Raw genomic sequence first — 14,669 nt, forward strand, 5'->3', positions numbered from 1 at the left:
TGTGTGGCGTGCTGGACTCAGCCAGGAACAGCAGCAGTGGCATTCAGGTTCTTTCTTGTGGCGCCTGCTCCTGGCCAGTGCAGGACACAGGGGGAGGTGGGCAGGAAGCACACGCTAGGACGAGCAACCTGTGCACCACTGCCACAGTCCCTGACCCAATGTGGCACTGCACACAGCCGCTACTCATAGGCCCTGCCTGGAGAGGGTAGGAATGATTCTAGGGGTCTCCTGATGACCAGGTCAGCCAGGGATAGTGGTAGTAGTAGGCAAGCCCCCGTTTTATGCACCTACTACCTGCCTTGCTCCCTGATGACGTGGGATCTCCAGCTATGCTTTGTCCCATGGTCAGAGGGGGAGTGTGCTGCACCCCCTTTCAGGAAATCCTAGATCCACCCATGTCCACTAAAGTACAACGGCATTGTTTAAACTCCAAGGAAACTACAATTAATTTTATGCTCCATATTATTTACTCATCTGATATATTTGTTGCTCTTCCCCTCCCCTAAAGGCTGAAGATGGCAGAAAATATTCAAGGGAAAAGCTCAAACTACATCATCTTGCAATTACCACTATCCTATGAGCCTGGATTTGCAGGTAGAGTTCCTAAATACATAGCATTTCAAACTTAAGTATGGAGAACGAACAGTCTACCTCTCTGACTCGTAAGGATCAGGAAGAAGTGCATTTGTAGAAATGCAAGTTGAAGTAGACTTATCAAAATTGTATACTGGACCTAAAAAGAGATCAAACATAGGAATTCAATTTAGGGACAATATTAAAACGTATGCATCTCTTATAATAGCAACATGAAATCAAGACATTCAGAGGCCAATTACATTTTAACAAGAAACTAAAAAGAAAACGAATCAAACAGAGACACACATATTGGAAGGATTTCACGTAGAACTGCAGTGACCAAAAAAGGAAGCCGGCAAACCAAAGCCACAAACAGTTCTCAACCTCTTACTCTTTGTTTGTGTTTCTCTTCCCATACAACTAAAATAGCATGCTAGAAACATACAAAACCGTATTTTTATGAGATAAGGTCTTTTTTTATTATAAAACCTAGAGTCAAGTATTTTTCCCCAGTGACCCAGGTTATTGGTGTCCAACTTAAAGTACACCCTAAGTGTCATTACTTTATCATGAGCCCAGTGATTGCTCTTTCAACAGTCTAATAATGGATATACAACATTACCAGGTCACATCTGAAAATCTTGACCTAGTTTAACAATTATTGTTCATCACAAGCACATACTCTTATTTCCAAATCAGAAGTTAAATAACTAAAGAGAAAAATATAAAAAATAATAATAAACTAGACTTCTTGCATTAGTGTTTCCCCTTCTGTCATTAAACCTTTTAATAGGATAGCTTTATGTACATTATATTCTTACATACTTGTCTAATCAACCATCTGAGGCATATTTTGGGGCAAAATTAAGATGCAGGTGGAAAAGAGAAGGGAAAAAGCTGGGTATAGGAAAGTTTGATATAAAGCTGTTGTCTATGGTAACCAAGTTCTAAAAATGGATCTGTTCTGTGAGTGAAGCCAGATTTATACAAAGTGTAGTTGTATCCTATTTACAAAGCACAAATTGTACCCTCTCAGAGGGTTCTTCTTAAGTTCAATTTTGCTTTGCTGTCACATCTACCAGATTCAAAAACAAAAGGTTACAGATGTGGAGAAAGTGGGCCAGAGCACATTTACATTCTTATCTACACATGGATAAAGCATATAATGGTATCTTTTGGACACGAGTAACACATCTAAACTATCCTAATGCTGCATTAGTGATCCTGATTTGTCCACAACTGGAAAAAAAAAAGCTGTAAGCAACTTAAAAAGCCACCAGTGCATGCCAAATTTGCCACAGCCATATCCCTTATGTAATCACGCTCATCAACTAAGAGCAGGTGCAAGATATTATCAGTCTAACATTTAGCATTTTACACCCACTTTGAACTAGTGTAAACGATTACACAACTTGCAGGATACTGGTGATTCAGATTCTTGCATGCTAAAAGACAAACAGTCCCTTCATTAATGCTGATAACTATGTCTCTTACTTCCTAGTAACATGTCCAACTCAATGGTACAACTGATGGTAATACACCTAGGATTGAATCATGACCACATCCACTCCTTGTTTTTGTGGTTCTATAACATGTCAAAGTTTTTTGTAAGTTGATTTGGCAGCGGTGGGAGTGGGGGTAGGAGTGTGCGCTGATCTTCAGCTGGCAGCAGCAGGGTGAATGTGTGCATGTGCGCGCGCGCACACGAACAGTTTCAGAGTCAATATAGCAAGTGTGTGGGAGGAAAGAGACTCCCAGAGCTTTCTTTAGTTTTCCTCTCCCACAGCACATCTTTATTTTTTACAGCAACAGAATACCGAACACACGCATTTCATGAATGTACTTCTGACCCAGCTCATAATTATCCCTGGAACAGAAAGGTTTAAACCAAGTGTTCCCTCTAGTTACTTATTCCTCCTCCTCAGTTATATTCCAGGAGGCTCAGAGGGGAAGTATTCAGAACAGATGAAAAACTTATTTGCACATGGAGACTGGGGTGAAGAAACAGGCTGACAGGCACAGGCCAAAGCACTCACTAAATCAGAATATGAGCTTGTGTTAGCTGAACTTACTGCCTGGTACCAGCTCAAAGTATGGCTTCCCCTCCTCTACAGATGTCAGGGTTGCCAATTTTGCTTCTAGCATTTCTCCATCTATGAACCTTCCGTAATATGCAGTCTTCCTATCAGGATATACATAGGCTATTTTTTCTCCAGTCATCTCCCCATCTTCATTTACTTCTCCTACCAGGCTGCCTCCATCCTGAGGGAGAGAGTACCAAATAAAAATAAATGTTTAAATATATTGTTACAAAATATTGATTAGATATGCATTGAGGAAATGGCTTACATAATTTAATGGGAATATAATAATATATTGTATATTCTTTACATAATAAAGAAAAGGTTGTGGGAAGAGACAGACAGAGGTAAGATTTAAAAAGAGCCAGAAGACAATGGAGGGATAGTATTCAAGACAAGGGAGAAAAAAAAGCAACCAACAAACCAAGAGGGTCCCTAAGTCTCAAATAACACACTTGGAACTACCACTTCCAGATGCATCAGTATGAATGTCAAGAAGCGGCAGAAGCATATTTTAACAAACCTTGTAGCAGCAGGACACTGGCCAACCACAGCCCACCCCCCACTTTACTTGTGGTTGTGTCAGGGTAGACTGTGTACTTTTACTAATAGGTTAGACCACTTATTTGTGTAGGATGGTTTGGATAGGGATGATCCTGCCTTATGCAAATGGTTGGACTAGATGACCTCTGGACGTCCCTTCCAGCCCAATTTTTCTATGGTTCATGGAAACAAAGAGAAGAGAAACTGACAAATCAAAAAAACTAGAGAGGGGAAAGGTTAGTTACTTTTTGCCACCAATGCTTCCAAAGTTTCCCAGGAAAAAGACCTCAGAATGCTTCACTCCCTCCATCTCTAGTTGCCAGCCTGCAACAAGTGAAGCCACCTTCCTTATACCCCCAATCATTTCAGCCTATGCCAGCTGCTGTAACTGCATCAGAGCAGCTCTCCTTATCAGTTTCCTTACCAAATACCAAACTTAAGGAAATGATGCCACCCAGATTTGCTCCTTCAGTCCTCACAATTACAGCTCATGTAGCCTACAAATGGGGGGGGGGGGGCATCAGGGAACTTGCTCAGCTTAACCCTTTCTAGCAGCAGGAGTGCCATGAAGAGAAACACTGGATTCCAGTTCACCTACGGCATATGTTGACCCAGCAAATAAGTGACTAAACAGACAATTGCAGAATCTGAATTCCTTCATCTACAAATGAGCAAAACTAATGTGAGTGTTACTATCAACTGTGCACAGGATCACAGGACGTGGACTGGAAAAATGAACTAAAAGAGAAAGGCTGCTTTGTGGCGTCAGGGTACAGTACCTCCCTGCTGATCCAAACGTGGAGCCTCAGTTTATGTTAGACCACCTGAGAGCTACATCATCATTTATCTTAATAAATTTTCATCCCTTATTTTAAAAAGCTTTGATTACCTTAGGAAAGTCATAGATAATTCTGCCACCAACTAATTTAAATAAAGAACAAGCTTATGAATGAGAGACGTGGAAGGGAAGGTCCACAAGTCAACTACAATGAAAGGTCTGCAATTTAGTCATTGTTCTTCGCATACAGAGCACATCAGCATAAGGTTTTTTTGATACTTGCTTGAAATTTACGTCAGTGGAACGACTCGGGTGAGATCAAGTTGTGTAAGGATTGCAGGGTTTGGATTTACACCAACATGCAAGCCTTAACAACTTTAATAGATTTCACAGATTTCATAGACATTAGGGCTGGAAGAGACCTCGGAAGATCATTGAGTCCAGCCCCCCTGCCCAAAGGGTAGGAAGTCAGCTGGGTTCATAGGATCCCGGCAAGATAAGCATCCAATCTGCTCATGAAGGTGTTCAGAGTAGGTGCTTGAACCACCTCCAATGGCAGACTGTTCCAGACCTTGAGAGCTCAGACAGTAGAGAAATTCTTCCTTATGTCCAGCCTGAAACGGTCTTGCAGTAGTTTACTTAATGCACTTACTTCAACCAAATGACAGGAAGGGCTATCATTATCATACGGATGTTTTAAAAGAAGAAAAGCACCTTCCACAGTGTGTGCAAAACAGCCAGTGGGACCCGGTTACGCAGGAATATAGTGCTTTAGACTAGGATTATAATTCTAACCCACCTGCATGCTGCCCTCAGATGGGGTTGCAAGATAACATAATACTGCTCAACTGCAATAATAAAAGATTATTTCTAAGTCTGTTACTCAATACAACAATAGTTTTAGATGGGCGGGACGGGGGAGGCAACCCGAGACATGCATGCCACAAGTGGCATGAGAAGCCTCTGTGTGTGGCATGCAGCAGATTGAGGAGGGGGCCTGCAGCACAGCAGACAATAGGACAGGAAGTAGAGCACCAAATTGGGCAGGAAGCAGAGAAAAGAGGAGCAGGTTGGGCAGTAGAAGGGGATCAGAGTGGCACATGGGGAAGGTGCAGGGCTAATTTGTGGCATGCTAGCCTAAAAGGTTGGCCCTAACAGTTTTAAGATATAGGCAACATTGCTAAACCATTCATGTTTTCTGTCCTTCTACATAAAGGACGAATAACTATGTTTAAACAGCTACTTTTGTAGCAAAGATAATCTCTCTAATCTGTCATGACAACCCATGACATGGATTGAATATTCCAGGTCTCTCTCAGTAGGAAGCTGAAACAAGAGTTCTGTGACCGTCAGAGCCAGATGATAACTGTACACACAACTCTACCACATCAACAGTACACTTTTTTTTAAACCTAGATCTGTTAAGAGCACTTGGTGGCATTCTACCAATGCCTCAACCTTGATCACATCAGGCCAAAGCCAGAGCATGCTCAGGCAAAGCTTCCATGGCCAAGATAAGGAGGGCTGAATAGGGGTATTCATGAACAGAACAGGACTACAACTAACTACCCAATACAGTGTGGCACATTTTAAAATGATACATTTAAAAAATATTCTTTAGATAAAGGCTTTGAAAGTAACATCCTAACAGAAAGAACACCTCCTCCCCACACTACTTGCTACTTTCTGGAACAAGATATTTGGTTCCCTCCCCCCTCCCCCCTTGGAATAAAGCATGTTCCTATATCTTATTGCTAGACTAAGCCTATGAAGCTAGTTTAAGCAAAATGCCCTGCAGCAGCAGCTCAAAAAATATTCTTTTCTAGGCCACAAGGCAGCACCAGGCTGCAGGAGATACAGGGGTACAGCCATAAAGCAGTTGAGATCTCCCAAAAGGTCTGGGGATTTGAGTGTGAATCTTGCTCCGTTCTTGTGCCAAAAGCTGTTGCAAGCAACCCACCTGTAAATGGGGACCCTGATTATTTGGTATGAGAAGCCAGAGGCAGCTGACTGTGATGCCACCTCATCACTCTACATTGGCCTGGTGAGTCACTGGGCTCAGGTGGGCCTTTGCCAGAGTTCCTGTGCACTTACTCTGCAGCAGGCATTGTGGATCTCTGAAATGGAAAATTCTTTGTCCCCATCATCTCTAAGCTGCCTACAAGCTTGGCTGAGCCAAGTTCCTTTGCACATAGCAATGACAGACATTAGACAGACACTAAATCCTGCCCTCCCCATGAACAACGCCACTAGGAGAATTCCACTACCAAGAAGACACCCACGAAGTTACACAGGAGACCAAGGTGACAAAGCACATAAGTCTTTTCACCTACAGACTACTACTGTGCTGAAAGCTGAAGAGGTGGCTTTCAGGTCTCCAGGATATTTATTTTCAATGGGAGGGGGAAAAGAATAAATGTTTTAGAAAAGTGTTCTATGCTCCAGTGAAGTAATAAGCAAGAGAGGAGGCTTACTGGGTAATATATCCAACACACTCCATATCGAATATTGTCTTTGTACTGCCCTTTGAAAATCAGTCGCCCATCGCTGTCATATTCCTGGGCTGGTCCGTTTAGTTCTCCATCCACATACGTGCCATGAAGAACTCCTCCATCCTCGTAAGTGTAGATTCCCTGGCCTTGCAGAGCGTCATCCACATAATACCCTTCCAGCGTGCTGATGAAAAAGAGAAAGAAAAAGTGCAGTGTTCTCTCTCTAAAGCAGAATTCCTGACACATGAACAAACACCATCAGTATACTCAGAGGAAACCTCACTCTCTTGTTATATTATGATCATAATGTATATGGTTTCAAAACCTTGGCACAGAGACATTAACAGGGTTAAAATAAATAAATGCATCTTCACTGACTTCAAGGTAAACGCCCCTCCTCCTCCCAGCACTTATGTAATATTTGTAATTCAATTTGATGACAAAAATGTTAAATCAAATCATTCACTTATATTTATATAGTGTTTGTGAGCCACACTACACCATGTTCCCTTTTATTATAGATTGTACAGAAAGTTACAGGAGTGAAGTGACTTGGCCAACACCAAAGAGGCACTTCTCTTCAGGGCAGGCTGCTTTCATGTTCAGCTTCTGCTTCGTAATCCTGCGTTACAATTTTTAGATCACCTCTCTTCAGTGTCATGCAACTGTGTGCCTTGCTGCCAGCCTAAAGTTTGTCTATATTCAATAATTTAACACTATTCTACACCAGATTCTCCAGAAACTGTCACTCTCTTTTTAGAGATTTCTACTAAAACAGAATGCATTCTTCACAAAGGGCTACTGACACTTAGCTAATGAATGCTGTTTTCACTTCACTTGGTCTTGCAAATCTTTAAGAGTAGCTGTTACAATATACCATAATTTACTTTTTTTCTTAGAAAAAAAAAAGAGACATGAGAAAAAAAATAAGTATTTTTTAAAAATTGAATATATTCCTCTTTGTAGTGTCACTTTTTTCAGACTAGAACTGATTTATTAGAGGCTGAACTGCTCAGGTTTGCCTCAAGATATTTAATATATTAGCTGATAACTGCTTAAATGTCCAATTATGCTCTCATTCTATCTTAAGATGAATTATGCAGAAATCTCCAGTAAAAGCCTAGACGGTCTATCTGGGAATAAGAATACATCTGTTTCACAAGGCTCCAGAGACTTACTCAATTGTTGTTGATGTGGCTTTCATCAAAAGTAACTCTTGAGATCTGAAAGTTTCCTTATTTCTAGATATACTTTTGTCATTTTGCTTGATTTTCTTTGCTTGAAATACTTCTCCTGACACAGTATGCTACTAATATGCCTATAAATAAGGCATTTCCTATTACATTACTTGGACTTGGGAATCATCTGCACTTGGAAATGGGCCTGTACACTGCTTAAGGAACGTGCTCATTAGTACTGTCCACAGGTTTCTCTCTCCTTGGCCTTCTGTTAACCAATGCTTAAAATAGTTTGGCTGCTAGAATAGACTAAGTCAAACTTTTCTATGCCTTAAAGCAGATGCAGACAAGGCACCAGTTATTAACAACCATGAGCCATTTTCCTATTGTGCATAGTGCCAGTTTTCTTCTCCTTGTTGGCTTACCATAAAAGATTATAGATACTGTTTTTCATTGGAAATGAGGACTTGCAGAAAGCCTACATTTTAAGAATGCACATTCAAGCAAGAGGCCATATTCACTTTGTATCTGCACACAGCCTGCAATAAAAAAAGCCCAATGCCAGAGAAATTACAGCTTTGTCACTTAAAAAAAAAAAAAGAGACCTTTTCTCTCTCATTCCCCTTACTTTCTTTACTATCATTTCTTGAATATAACCTGCACCTTTTCCCCAAAAACCAGATGGAGAAAGCTGGGCTGTGCATTGTATGCAAGGAAAAGCTGCATGGGTGTGGAAGCAAGGTGGCAAGAAAGGGGTGAAGTGGTGCCAGAATGAACTGCTAGGGATCTAGAAACTACAGCAATTAATGTTGTCACTGCTCCCTCCCTCTGGAACCATGTGCTGGCACTAGGGTCATGTGCTGGATCGGGCCCCACCGGCATGGCTCCCACCCCAGTGCAGCTGGATTAGCCCCTGTCAAAGCCAGTGCACAGCCCCCATCCCTGGCACATGGTTCCCACCACCCAAGCCCCTAGCTGTGGCACACATCCCCCTAAGCCCAGAGGCTCCAGACCTCAAGTAATACTCGTACTCTAAAGCAAAGATCTTTTCTCCTTCTAGGAGCCCTCCCAAAATAGGATGTGTGTTATATTCAGAGACATATTATATGTGAGGAAAAAAGGCAAGTCTTGGGATTTAAGTAGTTATCTTTGGCTCTTCTAAAAACCACACTGCTTAGCCCTTCAGCCCCCCAATATGTTCAAGTTTTTCCATAAAGAATAAGACTGGAAAGGACCTAGTGAATCCCCTCTGCTTTGATGTCAGAGATGGTTTACCTGTATTTGTCCAATGTGTTCATCTACTCTAACTTGTTCTTTTATATAAATAAGGAATGGATTAGATTAATACATGTCTACCTACACTTAATATGGGTGTGTGTGCATGCACGCACGCACACATGAGGTGTGTATAAAGTCTAATGAAAGATTCCACATCTTCCTTATAGTTAACACTTTGTCTCCTCCTCTCCACCTTTAACCTAAATTATTTTCATGCAAAATTAAGCTGATTACTTCTTGCCCTCCCTCAGTGGATACAGAAAACAAATGACAGCTCCCCTCTTTATAAGTCTTTCAGTATGCAAGAAGTTGGTATCCTGGCCCTTTTGTTCTAGAGAACGTACAAGTCCATTTCCTTCCACCTGTCTTTAGTAGTCATGATTTCTAAATCTGGTATTCTTCTCACTCTCTTCTGGACTTTCTACATCTGTGTAGTACCCAGAACTGGACAAAGGACTCCAGTGAAGGTCTTACCATCATTGAGTTATTTGACTTATTCAGCTTATGACCTAATATTAACCCTAGATATTTTTCTGCTAAACTGCAAAGGCTATTATTTCCTTTATTCTCTTTCTATATTTGCACATTTAATTTCTGCTTTCTAAGGGCAGTACTTAATATTTGTCTTCACTGAATTTACCTTTCTGGATTTCAGGCTTCTTCAATTTAAATCAAAATTATTTCTGAATTTATAATCCTGTCCTTCAAAGTGCGTGCTACTCCCCTCAATGTGATGTCATCCAAAAATTTTCTACATAGAGCTATTTCATCCTCCAAATCATTAATATACTGAGACCTCTGCAAAAATCCACTGAGATGCCCTCCCAAATCTGACAGAGGAGCAGAGATAACTGCTCTGAGTGCAGTTTTACAGGAAAGTCTCAGGAAATTTGCCTTGTTGCACTTATCTAGACCATATTCCTCGAGTTTGCTTCTGACATTCAAATGCCTTAAAAAACAAAACAAAACAAACAAAAAAATCAAAATAAAAAAACCCACACCTATGGCTTTACTCTCATTTATTAGCTTAGATATTTTGGCAAAGAATGAAAAAGATGGATTTGTCAAAAACAAAGTTGTGTTGAACCAAAGTAGTTTTGTTTGATAAGTTTTTTTCCTGCATCTTTCCAGCTTTTTGAAGTTAAGCTGAATGGGCACAGTTCCAGAAGTCCTCCTTTTAGCAAGGTAATTCCTCTGACTTTCCCATTACTGGTAGCTCCGATTAAAAAAAACAAAACAAAACAAACAAAACAAAAAAACTAACACTGTTCTCGACACAAGCCAGACTGCCAGTTAGAAAACAACTGTTCTAGCTTTATGGAGAAGAGCAGCTGTAGTGCAATGCTGGCCAAAGCTTTTCAGTTCACAATAATTATGCTGAGCATTTTGTAAAGTGCACTCAAACAAGTGTTAGCATTAGCAAAATTACAACATGGAGGGTATCAGAGTTAACATTTCGTTCTTTCTAAAATCATGTGGCCATTTTTGTGGAGGTCTTCTCTCTCCTTTTAAAAATGACCCCTACAAAAACTGATAATTTCAATCCAATCTTTCTTACTTCTCTAAATTTAAAAAGATATTGCATTACTAAGGAGAAGACAGCAAAGAATGTTATAAAGAGGGGAAAAGTTTTCTTCATCTAAATACTCAATGTCTGAACTGGACCATTGTATACCTCCTCCACTAAAAATGAAAGACAATTATAGTCCCTGTGAACCCTGTCCCTTGTCTGGAATTCCCTATAACTCCTTCCTGAACATTAGACCTACAGCAGTTCACTTGTCAACTTTCACTGGCAGGCATGCAAGGGAAATGAACCAGGAAGGAAATGCATCTGAGCTAGGCTGAAATCAGTTAGCTTGTTGTACTAAAGCACCATAGGGCGAGACGTTTTGGGAGCTTTAAGATACTGACTTAAAGAGATGAGCTCTGATAAGTGCAGTGAACAGTTTTGAGCAAAGAAGTTTTTAGGAGTCAGAGAACAGGAAAAGCCGTGTAGGGGTGAAATTATGCTAAATAGGTTACAACATTTAAACCAGGAACTTTTTGGGGGCAGCATTTTCCTGTTCGATGAACTAAGTAAGGATGGCCAACTGTAATATCAGCAACTAAAGTGACATTTTCCTGCTCAAGGTACTTTAATTAAAGTTCATATCTTTGTTTATTTAGGCTTTTGCTACCTCCTGAAGTTACAAAATAGCCCATTATTTGGTTTAAAGGTGCAGAGTTGACAATCCGCAAGAAAATATAAAAAAGGCACAGCATAGTGTGGCAATCTTTCTTCTAGTACAGCAATGTCTTCACCCTGGTCTGCAAAATGGAGCAGTTTCTAGAAGAAACACAGCAAGTTAATTCCCATCTCTCTATATGCTTTAATGTCTCTGCTGAGACTGCCAACAAGTGTGGAAGGAATTGTATGTACATGGCTCCACTGAATCTTCATCTGTCAAATAAAAACCCATTTTACAGAGGTTAGCTTTTGATTACTAACAAGTTTGAGAGCTCTCTCAATAGGATTCTCTATGATTTGATATAGCCAACTAACTGCTAGCAACAGGTGGAAAGGTTCTTCTGGAAGCATGGAGATCCAAGCAATCAATCTCATCAGGGTTTAATAATATTTCTAAGTTCCCCTATGCGCACCAAATGTAAAGCCAAAGGAGCGTGGTCTTCCCCATTCAGCTCCAGCGCCGCTGCTGCTGCTCAGAACTTTGCCAACCAGAAGGAGAGTGGAGTTAACAAGACTGTCAGTTTGACTGTTGCTATTCATAGGACTTCAGGCAGCTGCAAAACAATCCAGAATCGTGTCATTTATGCATCTGCTGTGCCTTCTGAAGTAATCTGAGCACCAGCAGAGAGAAGTACTGGAGCTATTATGAGGAAAGAGAAATAAATAAATTGATGTTAGGAGGGTCAGGAATGGAAACCTGCAGGTGAGGAAGCTGGCAGCATAGAATTACCTAATTTTTCAATGCCTAACTCCCACAGATGTATTTCTGAAAGAATCAGGCCATAAGTGACTTGCACAAGATGGAAGCTGGGAACAAATGCCATATTTAACTCAGTCTTGCACTTTCACCACTTAAGTTTTAGGAGTCATTTAAAATGTTACACTTTTCTGTGGAGGGATCATGCCTTTCTATACCTTTGTATGGACACAATAAAACAGAACCACGATTCCACTTGGCACTTCTATAAACCACAAATCCATAGAACCAAATCTGGAAATTAGTTAAAAACTGTTGACAATAACTTTAGAAGAATGTTTTATGATTTTAATTCCATGTTTAAAACCCTTAATTACATAATAAGCTTTAACTACTATGTAGATGACTCGACTCCCATATCAAGCAGCAGTCTCTGGGGTCACTTATTTTTACAGGCACAGGAAGTGACACTGGCTGTTATGTGAGCCAAAATGCAAAGAAAAACTTAAGTGTGCATAAGAAAGCAGCTGCAAGAACTGTGGAATGTATACACAAAATAAATCAGTTGGTGTAAACTAAAGGGGAGAGAGGAAAGACAAAGATGAATATCTACCTTCCATCAAAAAAGAAGAACTTGCCGCGGCCATTCTTTTCGCCATGTATGAAGTTTCCCTCAAACCTGTCTGTGGATGAATAGGTGACTGTACAGAACCCGTGTGGCAAGCCATCATCATCCAGGACGCCTTAAATAAAACCCAAATAAATAGGAAAGTAATGCATAATATCAGAACAAGTCCACAAACACTTACCACATATGCCTTATACAATTCTGCTAAAGCTATTGTTGTAAGAAAAATGCTAGTCAAAGCATTTTATTAAGAAAAATAGACTGGAGATATTTAGGAGACTGCAACTAGTGACTCCACAGTCTCTCTCCATTACAACTTGGGGAAGAGAACAGCAACAAGATAGATAAAAGCAACTAATGAGAGAGATTTTTGAGGAAAAATAGGGTCAATGCACTTAACAACAACAACAACAACTTTAGAAAAGGGTCCTCAAGTAGATTGCTTCCATGACATTAGAATGGGTTCTTATTTTAATCCCTTAAGAAATAGGAAATTTAAACAAACAAATGAGATGGATAATATCCCCTAACAGCCTAAAGACTCATCCTACTAACCAGGGTGAAAACTCCTAGTTACACTTCAAAACTGATCCCTACAATTTAAAAAGCCATGCAATGTTTATGCGGTACTATACTTTTGTAACTCATCAACGTTCCTTCTAGTAGTAACCTACCATCCTACCCATTTTATCCACTTCACGCCAGTTTTTCCTCTTCTTGTCATAACTGGAATCAGTTATAGTAGTCTTGTTTTAGCTTGTTGTATTCTCTCTCCTCCCTTCACCCTTTGAAAAGCGATCCTTTCCTTACCCTGTGAGCTCTCACTTGCTTTCCTAGCATTTCCATCAATTTCTTTCGCCTCTTACTTTAACAGGACATTTTGGGTGCCTATACACGAGTGCTGAAACTACTCCAATGGCTGGAACTAATTGAGTCTGCTGGAGTGTGGCAACTGCCAGGCTCCAGCAGCCTTCTGCATCTTGTACATCAGCATCCCCATTCTTAAAAATGGTGGTGGGGGTCCTTGAACTAAAGCTCGGTTGATATTAGCCATTTTTAAGTGTGGGGACACTGATACAGGAGACAAGGTGGCAGTTCAATTAGAGCAGCTCTTGAAGCCACTATAATAAGAGTGCCACCCCCTCCCCCGCACACACACACACCCCTGGAGCACATGCAAAAGTACCTTTTGAGAAACCCAAGGGCAGCAGAAGAAAGAGACCAGAGATATAGGTCTGTAAATTAAGACAGCTCTGAACTGACAAATACTTGCTTGCATTTTGGAAGGTGTGCCATCGTTTAGATACATACATCTAATATTTTACGTGGGTCCCCATGTTTAAAAGGCAACATGCCAGTGGAAAGAAAAAATCCTACTTTTTACTACACATGTTGAGAATCGGGAAGTTTAGGGCCAGTCACAGACTACAGTCAGCAGTTTGGCCCCATTCTTTGCACATACCAAGCGTAAATGTCAAATCAGAATGAACATCTCACCCCACCCTCCTCCGTTTCATTAGCTGCCTATTTTTGCCCATAAAATCTCTTGGTTGCTAGGAGTGTAGGGAGCTGCTAAGCTAGAACTCTCCAGCTTCAGCTTTGGGGGTCCTCTCCAGGTAAAAAAGCTTCTACACCCATGTCTCCTTTGCTTAAGACTTTCACAAGCAACAGCATGGGACTGACTGGGTTCTTTGTTTTTTGCAGCTTCTCAACAGCAACTGTGTAAGCTGACCGTATTTTGGGAAAACCAAGGGCAGCAGAAGAGAGAGACCAGAGGTATATGTCTGTCAATTAAGACAGCTCTGCATTGGCTAATACTTGTTAGTATTTTGGAAGATGATCCTCACAGCTGTGCTGTCTTTTAGATCCAACTTAGGTATCTCTTCCATTCCTAGAAAAGGTCTTATAGAAAAAGATACAGAAAGAAACAGCATCAAGAAAAGGGGAAGGAGAATGTAAGCTTCCCTGAGTTATGAGGAAGCAGTATTCCCCTGTCTGATTGGTTAGGGCTCTGTGTCCTCATTTCCCCCCATTCTTTACTCTTTCCTACAGAGGAATTCCCCAATCTGTAGCTTTTCTTCAAAGAAAGACACTAATTTTATATATTTATATTTAATATACACACACATACTCTTTCCTACAGCTAAATTCCCCAAGTTAGAGTGTATGTATACACACACACACACAC

General features: G+C 40.6%; 1 protein-coding gene across 2 annotated transcripts in view; it reads right to left on the reverse strand.

Annotated features, from left to right (window-relative positions):
* The window catches only part of SETD7 (SET domain containing lysine methyltransferase 7), a 32,004-nt gene that overhangs the window by 8,324 nt on the left and 9,011 nt on the right, over positions 1-14,669 (reverse strand). For both annotated transcript variants that reach the window (XR_002100985.1, XM_019534368.1), the window contains exons 2-5: positions 12,467-12,596; positions 6,453-6,654; positions 2,649-2,838; positions 652-733 (exon numbers count right to left, since the gene is read on the reverse strand). Coding sequence is in view for 1 of the 2 variants with exons in the window: in XM_019534368.1 (XP_019389913.1) it covers positions 652-733; positions 2,649-2,838; positions 6,453-6,654; positions 12,467-12,596 (604 nt within the window). In the remaining variant the exon portion in view is untranslated. The remainder of the gene's footprint in view (positions 1-651; positions 734-2,648; positions 2,839-6,452; positions 6,655-12,466; positions 12,597-14,669) is intronic.

This window comes from Crocodylus porosus, unplaced genomic scaffold (genome assembly GCF_001723895.1).
Source record: "Crocodylus porosus isolate Cpor-Errol unplaced genomic scaffold, CroPor_comp1, whole genome shotgun sequence".
Taxonomy (NCBI): Eukaryota; Metazoa; Chordata; order Crocodylia; family Crocodylidae; genus Crocodylus; species Crocodylus porosus.